The following is a 20,694-nucleotide window of genomic DNA, read 5'->3' as shown; positions in this document are numbered from 1 at the left end:
CATAACACAGTCAGTACATGTAGTTTACCACCATAACACAGTCAGTACATGTAGTTTATATCTACCACCATAACACAGTCAGTACATGTAGTTTACCACCATAACACAGTCAGTACATGTAGTTTACCACCATAACACAGTCAGTACATGTAGTTTACCACCATAACACAGTCAGTACATGTAGTTTATATCTACCACCATAACACAGTCAGTACATGTAGTTTATATCTACCACCATAACACAGTCAGTACATGTAGTTTACCACCATAACACAGTCAGTACATGTAGTTTATATCTACCACCATAACACAGTCAGTACATGTAGTTTACCACCATAACACAGTCAGTACATGTAGTTTATATCTACCACCATAACACAGTCAGTACATGTAGTTTACCACCATAACACAGTCAGTACATGTAGTTTACCACCATAACACAGTCAGTACATGTAGTTTATATCTACCACCATAACACAGTCAGTACATGTAGTTTATATCTACCACCATAACACAGTCAATACATGTAGTTTACCACCATAACACAGTCAGTACATGTAGTTTACCACCATAACACAGTCAGTACATGTAGTTTACCACCATAACACAGTCAGTACATGTAGTTTACCACCATAACACAGTCAGTACATGTAGTTTATATCTACACCATAACACAGTCAATACATGTAGTTTATATCTACCACCATAACACAGTCAGTACATGTAGTTTACCACCATAACACAGTCAGTACATGTAGTTTATATCTACCACCATAACACAGTCAGTACATGTAGTTTATATCTACCACCATAACACAGTCAGTACATGTAGTTTACCACCATAACACAGTCAGTACATGTAGTTTATATCTACACCATAACACAGTCAGTACATGTAGTTTATATCTACACCATAACACAGTCAGTACATGTAGTTTATATCTACCACCATAACACAGTCAGTACATGTAGTTTACCACCATAACACAGTCAGTACATGTAGTTTATATCTACACCATAACACAGTCAGTACATGTAGTTTATATCTACCACCATAACACAGTCAATACATGTAGTTTATATCTACCACCATAACACAGTCAGTACATGTAGTTTATATCTACCACCATAACACAGTCAATACATGTAGTTTATATCTACCACCATAACACAGTCAGTACATGTAGTTTATATCTACACCATAACACAGTCAGTACATGTAGTTTACCACCATAACACAGTCAGTACATGTAGTTTATATCTACCACCATAACACAGTCAGTACATGTAGTTTACCACCATAACACAGTCAGTACATGTAGTTTATATCTACCACCATAACACAGTCAGTACATGTAGTTTATATCTCCCACCATAACACAGTCAGTACATGTAGTTTATATCTACCACCATAACACAGTCAGTACATGTAGTTTATATCTACCACCATAACACAGTCAGTACATGTAGTTTATATCTACCACCATAACACAGTCAGTACATGTAGTTTACCACCATAACACAGTCAGTACATGTAGTTTATATCTACCACCATAACACAGTCAATACATGTAGTTTACCACCATAACACAGTCAGTACATGTAGTTTATATCTACCACCATAACACAGTCAGTACATGTAGTTTACCACCATAACACAGTCAGTACATGTAGTTTATATCTACCACCATAACACAGTCAGTACATGTAGTTTACCACCATAACACAGTCAGTACATGTAGTTTACCACCATAACACAGTCAGTACATGTAGTTTACCACCATAACACAGTCAGTACATGTAGTTTATTTCTGCCCACAGTGTGTTGTAACTCTTGTTGTTGCCTGTGTCCTAGTAACAGTAGGGCAGCAGAGAGAACCTCTTGTTACCAACCTGCTGAATATTTCATGGTGTTGAGAAATGAACACAATGCCTGACCACACTACTAGAGAGAGAAAGGGGTGGGGGGAGAGAGAGAGTTGGAGAGAGGGAGTAGAAAGAGAGAAGGAAAGGTAGGTGGGGAGGAGGTGAGGAGAGAGACTAGAAAGAGAGAAGGAAAAGTAGTTGAGGAGGAGGTGAAGAGAGAGAGACAGGTAGAGAGAGAAAGAGAGTGTCCAATTCCCCCATTCACAATTCACTCTCTTTACCCTGTTAGCTTCGATGCTAATTCGGCCAGACCAGAACTCTATCGGGTCTATATTCCTCTCCGTTTCCTACAGACCCTGTCCACCTCTGACCCTCCACCTTTGACCTTTCACGTATCCCTCAGATCGAGTGTTGTGTCCTGGAGTCCATCCCAGAGTCGTCGAGGTCGTCGAGAGACGAGACCCAGTCGTTATCGAGAGATGAGAAGGATACTCTCCACTCAGCTGGGATGCTAGCCTCCTCCACACAGCAGGCGCATGCTAACAGCTACGGCTCACACCAGAGGAACAGCCAACCGTGCTCCACACTGAAGGTAAGAAACCTTCTTAACAGTCAAGTGACATCAACACCTCAGGGTTAGCTTCGCTACTCTACTGTAAGGACCGAAATAACTTGGAACAAGTAGCAGTGCTCACAATGCTAACTCTAGAAAGTACGTTTTTCTCTGTTAGTGTAGCGAAGAACCCGAAATCGTGTGGAAATGATAACAAGCTAAAGTGAAAAACAAGACAGAGTGTTTATATGCTAAAGCAGGCAGCCATCTCACTCTCTGGATCAATAGTCACAGCTCACCTTACTGTTTGCTATAGTACCTGTTCAGGTCAAACGAATGGAAAGATATGAGTCAAGTGTGTGAATAGGAACTAGTCAACCTAGGGTATGTTTTTATCCTCCCACCCCTTAGAGAAGTGGCCTATTCCAAATTGTTTGTACTTCAGTAAATGGTGTTCACATTCTGCCATACTCGGTTCCTGTATCATACTGACCTGTAGATACAACACTGTTCACTCTATAGGTTCCTGTACTGACCTGTAGATACAACACTGTTCCCTCTATAGGTTCCTGTATCATACTGACCTGTAGATACAACACTGTTCCCTCTATAGGTTCCTGTACTGACCTGTAGATACAACACTGTTCCCTCTATAGGTTCCTGTATCGTACTGACCTGTAAATACAACACTGTTCCCTCTATAGGTTCCTGTACTGACCTGTAGATACAACACTGTTCCCTCTATAGGTTCCTGTACTGACCTGTAGATACAACACTGTTCCCTCTATAGGTTCCTGTACTGACCTGTAGATACAACACTGTTCCCTCTATAGGTTCCTGTACTGACCTGTAGATACAACACTGTTCCCTCTATAGGTTCCTGTACTGACCTGTAAATACAACACTGTTCCCTCTATAGGTTCCTGTATCATACTGACCTGTAGATACAACACTGTTCCCTCTATAGGTTCCTGTATCGTACTGACCTGTAGATACAACACTGTTCCCTCTATAGGTTCCTGTACTGACCTGTAGATACAACACTGTTCCCTCTATAGGTTCCTGTATCATACTGACCTGTAGATACAACACTGTTCCCTCTATAGGTTCCTGTATCGTACTGACCTGTAGATACAACACTGTTCCCTCTATAGGTTCCTGTACTGACCTGTAGATACAACACTGATCCCTCTATAGGTTCCTGTATCATACTGACCTGTAGATACAACACTGTTCCGTCTATAGGTTCCTGTACTGACCTGTAGATACAACACTGTTTCGTCTATAGCTTAGTTTATTTCCTGTTTAGAGTCATTGGGCCAGCTGGATCAGTGTCATTGGGCCAGCTGGATCGGTGTTATTGGGCCAGCTGGATCAGTGTCATTGGGCGAGCTGGATCATTGTCATTGGGCCAGCTGGATCAGTGTTATTGGGCCAGCTGGATCAGTGTCATTGGGCGAGCTGGATCATTGTCATTGGGCGAGCTGGATCATTGTCATTGGGCCAGCTTGATCAGTGTCATTGGGCCAGCTGGATCAGTGTCATCGGGCCAGCTGGATCAGTGTCATTGGGCGAGCTGGATCAGTGTCATTGGGCGAGCTGGATCATTGTCATTGGGCCAGCTTGATCAGTGTCATTGGGCCAGCTGGATCAGTGTCATCGGGCCAGCTGGATCAGTGTCATCGGGCCAGCTGGATCAGTGTCATCGGGCTAGGCTCAGAGAAAGTGCTAGTGCCTAGTGTCTTCTTCATTGTGAGGACGTTATAATCATTCACTGTCCGACATTAAATCACTCAGCAGGTTTTTTGTGTTTCGACTTTCACTTAAATTACACTGAATCAGCCAATGCTTCTCTGAAATGTTAAGGTTCCCGGTGTTGATTATGGGCACCAAGCATGCTACCTCTACCGTACACCTGTTCTAAGTACAACACAGAAGCTCTCTTGACGTCCCTAACTGTTCTGAAAAGCTTGTAGACCTGCTACAAATGGACAGCGATACATTGGACACAAACAGTTAGGCTACTGTCTCACGCCCTTCATTCATCCGTTTATCCTTCTTTTTGTCCAGTCATCCATCAGTTCATTCATCCATCCTTCCTTTGATTGATTGATTGATTCATCCCTTTATTTTCTGTTATCTTTCTCAGGACGAGAAATCTCCACGTCATTGTTCCAGCGGCAACATGGAGGACGGCGATAAGCTCCTGGCCCCGCCCCCTTCTTCTTTCGGCAGCCATTTTGAGAGGACAATCACTGTTGTCAGGGGCAACCGTAGCCTTGGTATGTTATCGGTGTTTTTCATTGTGGCGGGGTGTCTGTGTGTGTACGTCGTCGGCACGGCGATACTGGGCGGAGAGGAGGAGAAGCTGATAATCGAGGGAAGTCAAAGATTTTTTCAGGAGATGAGGTGAACACTGGTGTTTCTTAATAAGGGAATATCTGTTAAAAGAGCTTATTGAATTTATAAAGTCGTATTGAATTCAATCAATCAAGTTGAAAACGTGAGAGAAAGAGAGAGAAAGAGAGAGAGGAAGAGAGAGAGGAAGAACAGAGAGGAAGAAAGTTGACTTGCACTTTTTATTAAGGGCACCATAGAAAACCCATGTTGTTTACTGTGAAAGAGGGAGTGGACCTCTGAAAACCCATGTTGTTGACTGTGAAAGAGAGAGTGGACCTCTGTTAATTAGAAAACCCATGTTGTTGACTGTGAAAGAGGGAGTGGACCTCTGTTAATTAGAAAACCCATGTTGTTGACTGTGAAAGAGGGAGTGGACCTCTGTTAATTAAAAAACCCATGTTGTTGACTGTGAAAGAGGGAGTGGACCTCTGTTAATTAGAAAACCCATGTTGATTACTGTGAAAGAGTGAGTGGACCTCTGAAAACCCATGTTGTTGACTGTGAAAGAGAGAGTGGACCTCCGTTAATAAGAAAACCCATGTTGTTGACTGTGAAAGAGGGAGTGGACCTCTGTTAATTAGAAAACCCATGTTGTTGACTGTGAAAGAGGGAGTGGACCTCTGTTAATAAGAAAACCCATGTTGTTGACTGTGAAAGAGACAGAAGACCTCTGTTAATAAGAAAACCCATGTTGTTTACTGTGAAAGAGTGAGTGGACCTCTGAAAACCCGTGTTGTTGACTGTGAAAGAGACAGAGAACTGAACCTTTATTTAACTAGGCTACTGGGGAACAGTGGGTTAACTGCCTTGTTCAGGGGCAGAATTATATATTTTTACCTTGTCAGCTCGGGGATTCGACCCAGCAACCTTTGCGGTTACTGGCCCAACACTCTAACTACTAGGCTACCTGCCTCCTCTAACCACTAGGCTACCTGCCTCCTCTAACCACTAGGCTACCTGCCTCCTCTAACCACTAGGCTACCTGCCTCCTCTAACCACTAGGCTACCTGCCTCCTCTAACCACTAGGCTACCTGCCTCCTCTAACCACTAGGCTACCTGCCTCCTCTAACCACTAGGCTACCTGCCTCCTCTAACCACTAGGCTACCTCCCTCCTCTAACCACTAGGCTACCTGCCTCCTCTAACCACTAGGCTACCTCCCTCCTCTAACCACTAGGCTACCTGCCTCCTCTAACCACTAGGCTACCTGTCTCCTCTAACTACTAGGCTACCTGCCTCCTCTAACCACCAGGCTACCTGCCTCCTCTAACCACTAGGCTACCTGCCTCCTCTAACCACTAGGCTACCTGCCTCCTCTAACCACTAGGCTACCTGCCTCCTCTAACCACTAGGCCACCTGCCTCCTCTAACCACTAGGCTACCTGTCACATTGTCATCATCACTCTAATGACAGGAATGCCAGTGACACCTGTCTGTTTTGTCTCTAGGTTTGTCAGCAACATGGTAGGACTATAGTCATGTTATTGATTTGGTTAATTTGCCATCACTTTAGAGAAGTTCGTTTCCCAGAATCCATTTTTGAATGTATCAGACTTCGGCAGTGTAGTTTGGCTACTTTACTTTGTGTGCGAGCATTCAGACCTAGAATGCTTTGTGGAATTATTGTTGGTCCATTTGGGACGACAGAATGTTGTGAGCATATCGTTGTTATTTTAGCACTAAGGTGTGTTTATAGTTATTACCTTGCCTGACACCTTACCAACATTAGATGTTCAGAATGACACCAAAGAGATAAATCTCTACATTTACAACTATATATATATATTTATTACTGTACTGTGTATGGTATGGCTTTGGCAGTTTTGTGTGAACATGTGTTTTTTTTTGTTGGTGAACTCACCTTTTTGTGAGAACACATTTGAGAAAGTTGTGAGAGATTTGTGAGAATCCTAATTCGTGTTTTGTTTGTTTTGTGGACCCCATCGTTTGTTAGAACACACATTTGTGAGAACACCGTTTATGTGAGAACACCGTTTATGTGAACGTCTCGTTTGGTTTTTAACGCGTAGTTTGCTAAAAAAAAAAGAGACGGTTGTGTGTGTGTGAGAACATTTGTTAGTCTGTGATGTTTTGTTTCTTGCCTTGGGGAATGCATGGGGGGTGTTGTTTCATGTTTGTTTCGTTTGTGAGAGGTCAAATGCGTGACACTTTAGTTCTTGGTTCGTTTGAGACGGTTTCTTCACAAATGCGTGAAACTGCTTTTTGATTTCTTTGTTTCTGTCTTTGTGGTTTTTGTGGGTTCTTACTAGCCTGTTTATTAACTGGAAATGTCTGTCTTAAGGAAAAGCTACAGACAAAAATAAGCGGTTAAACCATGATAGTTAATATGATATTATATTACTCAATGTTATCTTTACAGATTATATATATTTAGATTTATATACATTTATATATATTTATATATTTATATATATTTATATATTTATATATATTTATATGTATTTATATATATTGTAATACATTGATATATATTTATATATATTTATATGCATTTATATATATTTAGATATATATTTATATACATTTATATAATATATACATTTATATATATTTATATACATTTATATATTTATATATATATATATTTATATATATTTAAATATATTGATATACATTGATATGTATTGATATATATTTATATACATGTATATATTTATATACATTTATATATATTTATATACATATATATATATATATATTTATATACATTTATATACATTTATATACATGTATATACATTTATATATATATATATATATATTTATATACATTTATATACATTTATATATATATTTATATACATTTATATATATATATATATATATATACATTTATATATATATATATATTTATATACAGTTGCTGTGAAGGAAAGTGCTGTCTGTTCGTGTACCTATCAGATCTTTCACTGTAGCGTCTCTCAGAGGTCAATAACTGTGATTGTCTATGTGGCTGTAACCCATATGCACTATGATTGTATTGTAATTTGAATGTAATGAGAGAAGAAATATTTTAAAAAATCAATAAACTATATATTTTAAACATACATAAAACGTCATTTATTTTTGATCTAACTTCAAATTGTGTACGCTCATAGTGTGTTGGTGTGGTCCCTTGGTGTAGATGTGATCTGATTAGTGTGTAGTCCTAATGCACTCCTCCGCAAGTTTGTGTTTCCCGTTGTATGTGTGTGTGTGTGTGTGTGTGTGTGTGTGTGTGTGTGTGTGTGTTATCCTTGCTGAATACTAGATAGCCAATGCAAGCCTCTTAAAGCCATGTTTGTGTGCAACTGTGTTTGTTTAATCTTCCTAGCACCCTTTTTGTACCTGTGCCACTGAGGTGTGTGTATCTGTCTGCGTGTGTGTGCGTGTGTGTGCGTGTGTGTGTGTGCGTGTGTGTGTATGTGTGTGTGTGTGCACGCTAGCCGTCTGTCAGTGTTGGCATTAGTTCAATGTTGGGGGTTAACCCACCAGTCACCTGTTCCCCACCTCCTCCCTGTATGTGTGTGTCTGTGACTGCAGACGGATGGGGGATGTGTGTGTGTGTGTGTGTGTGTCTGTCTGTGAGCGCAGACGGATGGGGGATGTGTGTGTCCTTGTACAACGAGTTGGCCCAATTCACTCAGAACATTACCTCTGTTATTGGGGGTGAAACCCCACTGTGGGGACACTCAGAACATTACCTCTGTTATTGGGGGTGAAACCCCACTGTGGGGACACTCAGAACATTACCTCTGTTATTGGGGGTGAAACCCCACTGTGGGGACACTCAGAACATTACCTCTGTTATTAGGGGTGAAACCCCACTGTGGGGACACTCAGAACATTACCTCTGTTATTGGGGGTGAAACCCCACTGTGGGGACACTCAGAACATTACCTCTGTTATTGGGGGTGAAACCCCACTGTGGGGTCACTCAGAACATTACCTCTGTTATTGGGGGTGAAACCCCACTGTGGGGTCACTCAGAACATTACCTCTGTTATTGAGGGTAAAACCCCACTGTGGGGGCACTCAGAACATTACCTCTGTTATTGGGGGTAAAACCCCACTGTGGGGGCACTCAGAACATTACCTCTGTTATTGGGGGTAAAACCCCACTGTGGGGGCACTCAGAACATTACCTCTGTTATTGGAGGTGAAACCCCACTGTGGGGGCACTCAGAACATTACCTCTGTTATTGACACTATCAGAGGTGTCAGCTGTGTTAAAACAATAACACTATCAGAGGTGTCAGCAGTGTTAAAACAATAACACTATATGAGGTGTCAGCTGTGTTAAAACAATAACACTATATGAGGTGTCAGCTGTGTTAAAACCAGGTAAATTGAGGAGAACATTCTCTCTTTTTTAAAAGCTATAATGACATGACCTGAGTGTGACTACAGGTATATGTGTTGTAATGTAACTACAGGTATATGTGTTGTAGTGTGTTGTAGTGTAACTACAGGTATATGTGTTGTAGTGTGACTACAGGTATATGTGTTGTAGTGTAACTACAGGTATATGTGTTGTAGTGTGACTACAGGTATATGTGTTGTAGTGTAACTACAGGTATATGTGTTGTAGTGTGTTGTAGTGTGTTGTAGTGTAACTACAGGTATATGTGTTGTAGTGTGACTACAGGTATATGTGTTGTAGTGTAACTACAGGTATATGTGTTGTAGTGTGTTGTAGTGTGACTACAGGTATATGTGTTGTAGTGTGTTGTAGTGTGACTACAGGTATATGTGTTGTAGTGTGTTGTAGTGTGACTACAGGTATATGTGTTGTAGTGTAACTACAGGTATATGTGTTGTAGTGTAACTACAGGTATATGTGTTGTAGTGTAACTACAGGTATATGTGTTGTAGTGTAACTACAGGTATATGTGTTGTAGTGTAACTACAGGTATATGTGTTGTAGTGTGTTGTAGTGTAACTACAGGTATATGTGTTGTAGTGTGACTACAGGTAAATGTGTTGTAGTGTGACTACAGGTATATGTGTTGTAGTGTAACTACAGGTATATGTGTTGTAATGTGACTATAGGTAAATGTGTTGTAGTGTAACTACAGGTATATGTGTTGTAGTGTAACTACAGGTATATGTGTTGTAGTGTGACTACAGGTATATGTGTTGTAGTGTGTTGTAGTGTAACTACAGGTAAATGTGTTGTAGTGTAACTACAGGTATATGTGTTGTAGTGTGACTACAGGTATATGTGTTGTAGTGTAACTACAGGTATATGTGTTGTAGTGTAACTACAGGTATATGTGTTGTAGTGTAACTACAGGTATATGTGTTGTAGTGTACTACAGGTATATGTGTTGTAGTGTGTTGTAATGTGACTACAGGTATATGTGTTGTAGTGTGACTACAGGTATATGTGTTGTAGTGTGACTACAGGTATATGTGTTGTAGTGTGACTACAGGTATATGTGTTGTAGTGTGTTGTAGTGTGACTACAGGTATATGTGTTGTAGTGTGTTGTAGTGTGACTACAGGTATATGTGTTGTAGTGTAACTACAGGTATATGTGTTGTAGTGTAACTACAGGTATATGTGTTGTAGTGTAACTACAGGTATATGTGTTGTAGTGTGTTGTAGTGTAACTACAGGTATATGTGTTGTAGTGTGACTACAGGTATATGTGTTGTAGTGTGTTGTAGTGTACTACAGGTATATGTGTTGTAGTGTGACTACAGGTATATGTGTTGTAGTGTGACTACAGGTATATGTGTTGTAGTGTAACTACAGGTATATGTGTTGTAGTGTAACTACAGGTATATGTGTTGTAGTGTAACTACAGGTATATGTGTTGTAGTGTGACTACAGGTATATGTGTTGTAGTGTGACTACAGGTATATGTGTTGTAGTGTGACTACAGGTATATGTGTTGTAGTGTGACTACAGGTATATGTGTTGTAGTGTGACTACAGGTATATGTGTTGTAGTGTGACTACAGGTATATGTGTTGTAGTGTAACTACAGGTATATGTGTTGTAATGTGTTGTAGTGTAACTACAGGTATATGTGTTGTAGTGTGACTACAGGTGTATGTGTTGTAGTGTGACTACAGGTATATGTGTTGTAGTGTAACTACAGGCATATGTGTTGTAGTGTAACTACAGGTATATGTGTTGTAGTGTGACTACAGGTATATGTGTTGTAGTGTGACTACAGGTATATGTGTTGTAGTGTGTTGTAGTGTAACTACAGGTATATGTGTTGTAGTGTGTTGTAGTGTACTACAGGTATATGTGTTGTAGTGTGACTACAGGTATATGTGTTGTAGTGTAACTACAGGTATATGTGTTGTAGTGTGACTACAGGTATATGTGTTGTAGTGTGTTGTAATGTGACTACAGGTATATGTGTTGTAGTGTGACTACAGGTATATGTGTTGTAGTGTAACTACAGGCATATGTGTTGTAGTGTAACTACAGGTATATGTGTTGTAGTGTGACTACAGGTATATGTGTTGTAGTGTAACTACAGGTATATGTGTTGTAGTGTAACTACAGGTATATGTGTTGTAGTGTAACTACAGGCATATGTGTTGTAGTGTAACTACAGGTATATGTGTTGTAGTGTGACTACAGGTATATGTGTTGTAGTGTGACTACAGGTATATGTGTTGTAGTGTGTTGTAGTGTAACTACAGGTATATGTGTTGTAGTGTAACTACAGGTATATGTGTTGTAGTGTAACTACAGGTATATGTGTTGTAGTGTAACTACAGGTATATGTGTTGTAGTGTAACTACAGGTATATGTGTTGTAATGTGACTACAGGTATATGTGTTGTAGTGTAACTACAGGTATATGTGTTGTAGTGTGTTGTAGTGTAACTACAGGTATATGTGTTGTAGTGTGTTGTAGTGTACTACAGGTATATGTGTTGTAGTGTGACTACAGGTATATGTGTTGTAGTGTAACTACAGGTATATGTGTTGTAGTGTGACTACAGGTATATGTGTTGTAGTGTGTTGTAATGTGACTACAGGTATATGTGTTGTAGTGTGACTACAGGTATATGTGTTGTAGTGTGTTGTAGTGTAACTACAGGTATATGTGTTGTAGTGTGACTACAGGTATATGTGTTGTAGTGTAACTACAGGTATATGTGTTGTAGTGTGTTGTAGTGTAACTACAGGTATATGTGTTGTAGTGTGTTGTAGTGTACTACAGGTATATGTGTTGTAGTGTGACTACAGGTATATGTGTTGTAGTGTAACTACAGGTATATGTGTTGTAGTGTAACTACAGGTATATGTGTTGTAGTGTGACTACAGGTATATGTGTTGTAGTGTAACTACAGGTATATGTGTTGTAGTGTAACTACAGGTATATGTGTTGTAATGTAACTACAGGTATATGTGTTGTAATGTAACTACAGGTATATGTGTTGTAGTGTAACTACAGGTATATGTGTTGTAGTGTAACTACAGGTATATGTGTTGTAGTGTGTTGTAGTGTAACTACAGGTATATGTGTTGTAATGTGACTACAGGTATATGTGTTGTAGTGTGTTGTAGTGTAACTACAGGTATATGTGTTGTAGTGTGTTGTAGTGTAACTACAGGTATATGTGTTGTAGTGTAACTACAGGTATATGTGTTGTAGTGTAACTACAGGTATATGTGTTGTAGTGTAACTACAGGTATATGTGTTGTAATGTGTTGTAATGTGACTACAGGTATATGTGTTGTAATGTGTTGTAATGTGACTACAGGTATATATATATATGTGTGTGTGTGTTAACAGGCCTGACAGTGAGTGTTACTACAGGTACAGTGCCTTGCGAAAATATTCGGCCCCCTTGAACTTTGCGACCATTTGCCACATTTCAGGCTTCAAACATAAAGATATAAAACTGTATTTTTTTGTGAAGAATCAACAACAAGTGGGACACAATCATGAAGTGGAACGACATTTATTGGATATTTCAAACTTTTTTAACAAATCAAAAACTGAAAAATTGGGCGTGCAAAATTATTCAGCCCCTTTACTTTCAGTGCAGCAAACTCTCTCCAGAAGTTCAGTGAGGATCTCTGAATGATCCAATGTTGACCTAAATGACTAATGATGATAAATACAATCCACCTGTCTCAAGTCTCCGTATAAATGCACCTGCACTGTGATAGTCTCAGAGGTCCGTTAAAAGCGCAGAGAGCATCATGAAGAACAAGGAACACACCAGGCAGGTCCGAGATACTGTTGTGAAGAAGTTTAAAGCCGGATTTGGATACAAAAAGATTTCCCAAGCTTTAAACATCCCAATCAGCACTGTGCAAGCAATAATATTGAAATGGAAGGAGTATCAGACCACTGCAAATCTACCAAGACCTGGCCGTCCCTCTAAACTTTCAGCTCATACAAGGAGAAGACTGATCAGAGATGCAGCCAAGAGGCCCATGATCACTCTGGATGAACTGCAGAGATCTACAGCTGAGGTGGGAGACTCTGTCCATAGGACAACAATCAGTCGTATATTGCACAAATCTGGCCTTTATGGAAGAGTGGCAAGAAGAAAGCCATTTCTTAAAGATATCCATAAAAAGTGTTGTTTAAAGTTTACCACAATCCACCTGGGAGACACACCAAACATGTGGAAGAAGGTGCTCTGGTCAGATGAAAGCAAAATTGAACTTTTTGGCAACAATGCAAAACGTTATGTTTGGCGTAAAAGCAACACAGCTCATCACCCTGAACACACCATCCCCACTGTCAAACATGGTGGTGGCAGCATCATGGTTTGGGCCTGATGGGAAGATGGATGGAGCCAAATACAGGACCATTCTGGAAGAAAACCTGATGGAGTCTGCAAAAGACCTGAGACTGGGACGGAGATTTGTCTTCCAACAAGACATTGATCCAAAACATAAAGCAAAATCTACAATGTAATGGTTCAAAAATAAACATATCCAGGTGTTAGAATGGCCAAGTCAAAGTCCAGACCTGAATCCAATCGAGTGGGAATCTGTGGAAAGAACTGAAAACTGCTGTTCACAAATGTTCTCCATCCAACCTCACTGAGCTCGAGCTGTTTTGCAAGGAGGAATGGGAAAAAATGTCAGTCTCTCGATGTGCAAAACTGATAGAGACATACCCCAAGCGACTTACAGCTGTAATCGCAGCAAAAGGTGGCGCTACAAAGTATTATCTTAAGGGGGCTGAATAATTTTGCACGCCCAATTTTTCAGTTTTTGATTTGTTAAAAAAGTTTGAAATATCCAATAAATGTCGTTCCACTTCATGATTGTGTCCCACTTGTTGTTGATTCTTCACAAAAAAATACAGTTTTATATCTTTATGTTTGAAGCCTGAAATGTGGCAAAAGGTCTCAAAGTTCAAGGGGGCCGAATACTTTCGCAAGGCACTGTATGTATGTGTGTGTGTGTTAACAGGCCTGACAGTGAGTGTTACTACAGGTGTATGTGTGTGTGTGTTAACAGGCCTGACAGTGAGTGCTATGAAGGATGGCTCAGGGATGTTGATCCGGTCAGTGGTCCGTGGAGGGTCTGTCTGTCAGGACGGGAGGCTGGGCGTCGGGGACACTATCCTGGCTGTTAACGGAGAACCCACCACCAACCTGACCAACGCTATGTGCAGAGCCATGCTGCGGAGACACTCTGTTATAGGTTCAGATATGAGGTAACACACACCTACAGTCTACTGTATATATAGACATTCACACCAGCAACCAACCTGACCAACGCTATGTGCAGAGCCATGCTGAGGAGACACTCTGTTATAGGTTCAGATATGAGGTAACACACACCTACAGTCTACTGTATATATAGACATTCACACCAGCCACCAACCTGACCTGACCAACACTGTGGCTGGAGTCGTGATGCAGAGGAGTTCTGTTATAGGTCCAGATAGGAGTTGACCAGGACACACCCTCAGAACCAAAAGGCTGAATCCAAACTCTCCTGTCTTTCCTTGTCCTTTAATGTCCAGTATCCTTTAATGTCCAGTATCCTTTAATGTCCAGTATCCTTTAATATCCAGTATCCTTTAATATCCTTTAATATCCTTCAATGTCCAGTATCCTTTAATATCCAGTATCCTTTAATATCCTTTAATATCTAGTATCCTTTAATATCCTTTAATATCTAGTATCCTTTAATATCCAGTATCCTTTAATATCCTTTAATATCCAGTATCCTTTAATATCCTTTAATGTCCAGTATCCTTTAATGTCCAGTATCCTTTAATATCCTTTAATATCCTTCAATGTCCAGTATCCTTTAATATCCAGTATCCTTTAATATCCTTTAATATCTAGTATCCTTTAATATCCTTTAATATCTAGTATCCTTTAATATCCAGTATCCATTAATATCCTTTAATATCCAGTATCCTTTAATATCCTTTAATATCCAGTATCCTTTAATATCCAGTATCCTTTAATAGCAAGTATCCTTTAATATCCTTTAATGTCGTCAAGTATCCTTTAATGTCCAGTATCCTTTAATATCCAGTATCATTTAATATCCAGTATCCTTTAATATCCTTTAATATCCTTTAATGTCCAGTATCCTTTAATATCCTTTAATATCCAGTATCCTTTAATATCCAGTATCCTTTAATATCCTTTAATATCCAGTATCCTTTAATATCCTTTAATATCCAGTATCCTTTAATATCCAGTATCCTTTAATGTCCAGTATCCTTTAATATCCTTTAATATCCAGTATCCTTTAATATCCTTTAATATCCAGTATCCTTTAATATCCAGTATCCTTTAATATCCAGTATCCTTTTATATCCGGTATCCTTTAATATCCTTTAATATCCAGTATCATTTAATATCCAGTATCCTTTAATGTCCAGTATCCTTTAATGTCCAGTATCCTTTAATATCCAGTATCCTTTAATATCTAGTATCCTTTAATATCCAGTATTATTTAATGTCCTGTATCCTTTAATATCCAGTATCCTTTAATATCCTTTAATATCCAGTATCCTTTAATATCCTTTAATATCCAGTATCCTTTAATGTCCAGTATCCTTTAATGTCCAGTATCCTTTAATGTCCTTTAATGTCCAGTATCCTTTAATATCCAGTATCCTTTAATATCCAGTATCCTTTAATGTCCAGTATCCTTTAATATCCTTTAATGTCCAGTATCCTTTAATATCCTTTATTATCCAGTATCCTTTAATATCCAGTATCCTTTAATATCCAGTATCCTTTAATATCCTTTAATATCCTTTAATATCCAGTATCTTTTAATATCCAGTATCCTTTAATGTCCAGTATCCTTTAATGTCCAGTATCCTTTAATGTCCAGTATCCTTTAATATCCAGTATCCTTTAATGTTCAGTATCCTTTAATATCCAGTATCCTTTAATATCCAGTATCCTTTAATATCCTTTAATATCCAGTATCCTTTAATATACAGTATCCTTTAATATCCAGTATCCTTTAATATCCAGTATCCTTTAATGTCCAGTATCCTTTAATATCCTTTAATGTCCAGTATCCTTTAATATCCTTTATTATCCAGTATCCTTTAATATCCAGTATCCTTTAATATCCAGTATCCTTTAATATCCTTTAATATCCTTTAATGTCCAGTATCCTTTAATATCCTTTAATATCCAGGATCCTTTAATATCCAGTATCCTTTAATATCCAGTATCCTTTAATGTCCAGTATCCTTTAATATCCTTTAATATCCTTTAATGTCCAGTATCCTTTAATATCCTTTAATATCCAGTATCCTTTAATATCCAGTATCCTATAATATCATTTAATATCCTTTAATGTCCAGTATCCTTTAATATCCTTTAATATCCAGTATCCTTTAATGTCCAGTATCCTTTAATGTCCAGTATCCTTTAATGTCCAGTATCCTTTAATGTCCAGTATCCTTTAATATCCAGTATCCTTTAATATCAAGTATCCTTTAATATCCTTTAATGTCGTCAAGTATCCTTTAATGTCCAGTATCCTTTAATATCCAGTATCATTTAATATCCAGTATCCTTTAATATCCTTTAATATCATTTAATGTCCAGTATCCTTTAATATCCTTTAATATCCAGTATCCTTTAATATCCAGTATCCTTTAATATCCTTTAATATCCAGTATCCTTTAATATCCTTTAATATCCAGTATCCTTTAATATCCAGTATCCTTTAATGTCCAGTATCCTTTAATATCCTTTAATATCCAGTATCCTTTAATATCCTTTACTATCCAGTATCCTTTAATATCCAGTATCCTTTAATATCCAGTATCCTTTTATATCCGGTATCCTTTAATATCCTTTAATATCCAGTATCCTTTAATATCCAGTATCCTTTAATGTCCAGTATCCTTTAATATCCAGTATCCTTTAATATCCAGTATCCTTTAATATCTAGTATCCTTTAATATCCAGTATCATTTAATGTCCTGTATCCTTTAATATCCAGTATCCTTTAATGTCCAGTATCCTTTAATGTCCAGTATCCTTTAATGTCCAGTATCCTTTAATATCCAGTATCCTTTAATATCCTTTAATATCCTTCAATGTCCAGTATCCTTTAATATCCAGTATCCTTTAATATCCTTTAATATCTAGTATCCTTTAATATCCTTTAATATCTAGTATCCTTTAATATCCAGTATCCTTTAATATCCTTTAATATCCAGTATCCTTTAATATCCTTTAATGTCCAGTATCCTTTAATGTCCAGTATCCTTTAATATCCTTTAATATCTAGTATCCTTTAATATCCTTTAATATCTAGTATCCTTTAATATCCAGTATCCATTAATATCCTTTAATATCCAGTATCCTTTAATATCCTTTAATGTCCAGTATCCTTTAATATCCAGTATCCTTTAATGTCCAGTATCCTTTAATATCCAGTATCCTTTAATATCCTTTAATGTCCAGTATCCTTTAATATCCTTTAATATCCAGTATCCTTTAATATCCTTTAATATCCAGTATCCTTTAATATCCTTTAATGTCCAGTATCCTTTAATATCCAGTATCCTTTAATATCCTTTAATATCCAGTATCCTTTAATATCCAGTATCCTTTAATATCCAGTATCCTTTAATATCCAGTATCCTTTAATAGCATGTATCCTTTAATATCCTTTAATGTCGTCAAGTATCCTTTAATGTCCAGTATCCTTTAATATCCAGTATCATTTAATATCCAGTATCCTTTAATATCCTTTAATATCCTTTAATGTCCAGTATCCTTTAATATCCTTTAATATCCAGTATCCTTTAATATCCAGTATCCTTTAATATCCTTTAATATCCAGTATCCTTTAATATCCTTTAATATCCAGTATCCTTTAATATCCAGTATCCTTTAATGTCCAGTATCCTTTAATATCCTTTAATATCCAGTATCCTTTAATATCCTTTAATATCCAGTATCCTTTAATATCCAGTATCCTTTAATATCCAGTATCCTTTTATATCCGGTATCCTTTAATATCCTTTAATATCCAGTATCCTTTAATATCCAGTATCCTTTAATGTCCAGTATCCTTTAATGTCCAGTATCCTTTAATATCCAGTATCCTTTAATATCTAGTATCCTTTAATATCCAGTATTATTTAATGTCCTGTATCCTTTAATATCCAGTATCCTTTAATATCCTTTAATATCCAGTATCCTTTAATATCCTTTAATATCCAGTATCCTTTAATGTCCAGTATCCTTTAATGTCCAGTATCCTTTAATGTCCTTTAATGTCCAGTATCCTTTAATATCCAGTATCCTTTAATATCCAGTATCCTTTAATGTCCAGTATCCTTTAATATCCTTTAATGTCCAGTATCCTTTAATATCCTTTATTATCCAGTATCCTTTAATATCCAGTATCCTTTAATATCCAGTATCCTTTAATATCCTTTAATATCCTTTAATATCCAGTATCTTTTAATATCCAGTATCCTTTAATGTCCAGTATCCTTTAATGTCCAGTATCCTTTAATGTCCAGTATCCTTTAATATCCAGTATCCTTTAATGTTCAGTATCCTTTAATATCCAGTATCCTTTAATATCCAGTATCCTTTAATATCCTTTAATATCCAGTATCCTTTAATATACAGTATCCTTTAATATCCAGTATCCTTTAATATCCAGTATCCTTTAATATCCAGTATCCTTTAATGTCCAGTATCCTTTAATATCCTTTAATGTCCAGTATCCTTTAATATCCTTTATTATCCAGTATCCTTTAATATCCAGTATCCTTTAATATCCAGTATCCTTTAATATCCTTTAATATCCTTTAATGTCCAGTATCCTTTAATATCCTTTAATATCCAGGATCCTTTAATATCCAGTATCCTTTAATATCCAGTATCCTTTAATGTCCAGTATCCTTTAATATCCTTTAATATCCTTTAATGTCCAGTATCCTTTAATATCCTTTAATATCCAGTATCCTTTAATATCCAGTATCCTATAATATCATTTAATATCCTTTAATGTCCAGTATCCTTTAATATCCTTTAATATCCAGTATCCTTTAATGTCCAGTATCCTTTAATGTCCAGTATCCTTTAATGTCCAGTATCCTTTAATGTCCAGTATCCTTTAATATCCAGTATCCTTTAATGTCCAGTATCCTTTAATATCCAGTATCCTTTAATATCCAGTATCCTTTAATATCCTTTAATATCCAGTATCCTTTAATATCCAGTATCCTTTAATATTCTTTAATGTCCAGTATCATTTAATATCCTTTAATATCCAGTATCCTTTAATATCCAGTATCCTTTAATATCTGGTATCCTTTAATATCCAGTATCCTTTAATATCCAGTATTCTTTAATATCCTTTAATATCCAGTATCCTTTAATATCCAGTATCCTTTAATATCCTTTAATATCCAGTATCCTTTAATATCCTTTAATATCCAGTATCCTTTAATATCCAGTATCCTTTGATATCTAGTATCCTTTAATATCCAGTATCCTTTAATATCCTTTAATATCCAGTATCCTTTAATATAATTTAATATCCAGTATCCTTTAATATCCAGTATCCTTTAATATCCATTATCCTTTAATATCCAGTATCCTTTAATATCCATTATCCTTAAATATACATTATCCTTTAATATCCAGTATCCTTTAATATTCATTATCCTTTAATATCCATTATCCTTTAATATCCAGTATCCTTTAATATCCAGTATCCTTTAATATCCAGTATCCTTTAATATCCAGTATCCTTTAATATCCAGTATCCTTTAATATCTAGTATCCTTTAATATCTAGTATCCTTTAATATCCAGTATCCTTTAATATCCTTTAATATCCAGTATCCTTTAATATCCAGTATCCTTTAATATCCAGTATCATTTAATATCCAGTATCCTTTAATATCCAGTATCCTTTAATATCTAGTATCCTTTAATATCTAGTATCCTTTAATATCCAGTATCCTTTAATATCCTTTAATATCCAGTATCATTTAATATCCAGTATCCTTTAATATCCAGTATCCTTTAATATCTAGTATCCTTTAATATCTAGTATCCTTTAATATCTAGTATCCTTTAATATCCAGTATCCTTTAATATCCTTTAATGTCCAGTATCCTTTAATATCCTTTAATGTCCAGTATCCTTTAATATCCATTAATATCCTTTAATATCCAGTATCCTTTAATATCCTTTAATATCCTTTAATGTCCAGTATCCTTTAATATCCATTAATATCCTTTAATATCCAGTATCCTTTAATATCCTTTAATATCCTTTAATGTCCAGTATCCTTTAATATCCATTAATATCCTTTAATATCCAGTATCCTTTAATATCCTTTAATATCCAGTATCCTTTAATGTCCAGTATCCTTTAATATCCTTTAATATCCAGTATCCTTTAA

The 20,694-nt window shown here is 36.9% G+C and overlaps 1 protein-coding gene across 1 annotated transcript in view; it reads left to right on the top strand.

The window, feature by feature from the left end:
- LOC110517917 (multiple PDZ domain protein) overlaps positions 1–20,694 on the top strand; it is a 124,521-nt gene that overhangs the window by 57,044 nt on the left and 46,783 nt on the right. Inside the window, exons 16-18 of the mRNA XM_036972588.1 lie at positions 2,270–2,458; positions 4,569–4,701; positions 14,279–14,477. Coding sequence (XP_036828483.1) covers positions 2,270–2,458; positions 4,569–4,701; positions 14,279–14,477 — 521 coding nt within the window. The remainder of the gene's footprint in view (positions 1–2,269; positions 2,459–4,568; positions 4,702–14,278; positions 14,478–20,694) is intronic.

Source organism: Oncorhynchus mykiss, unplaced genomic scaffold (assembly GCF_013265735.2).
Source record: "Oncorhynchus mykiss isolate Arlee unplaced genomic scaffold, USDA_OmykA_1.1 un_scaffold_182, whole genome shotgun sequence".
NCBI lineage: Eukaryota > Metazoa > Chordata > Actinopteri > Salmoniformes > Salmonidae > Oncorhynchus > Oncorhynchus mykiss.
Note: the sequence above shows the minus strand (reverse complement) of the source record. Positions and strands in the feature narration are given on the sequence as shown.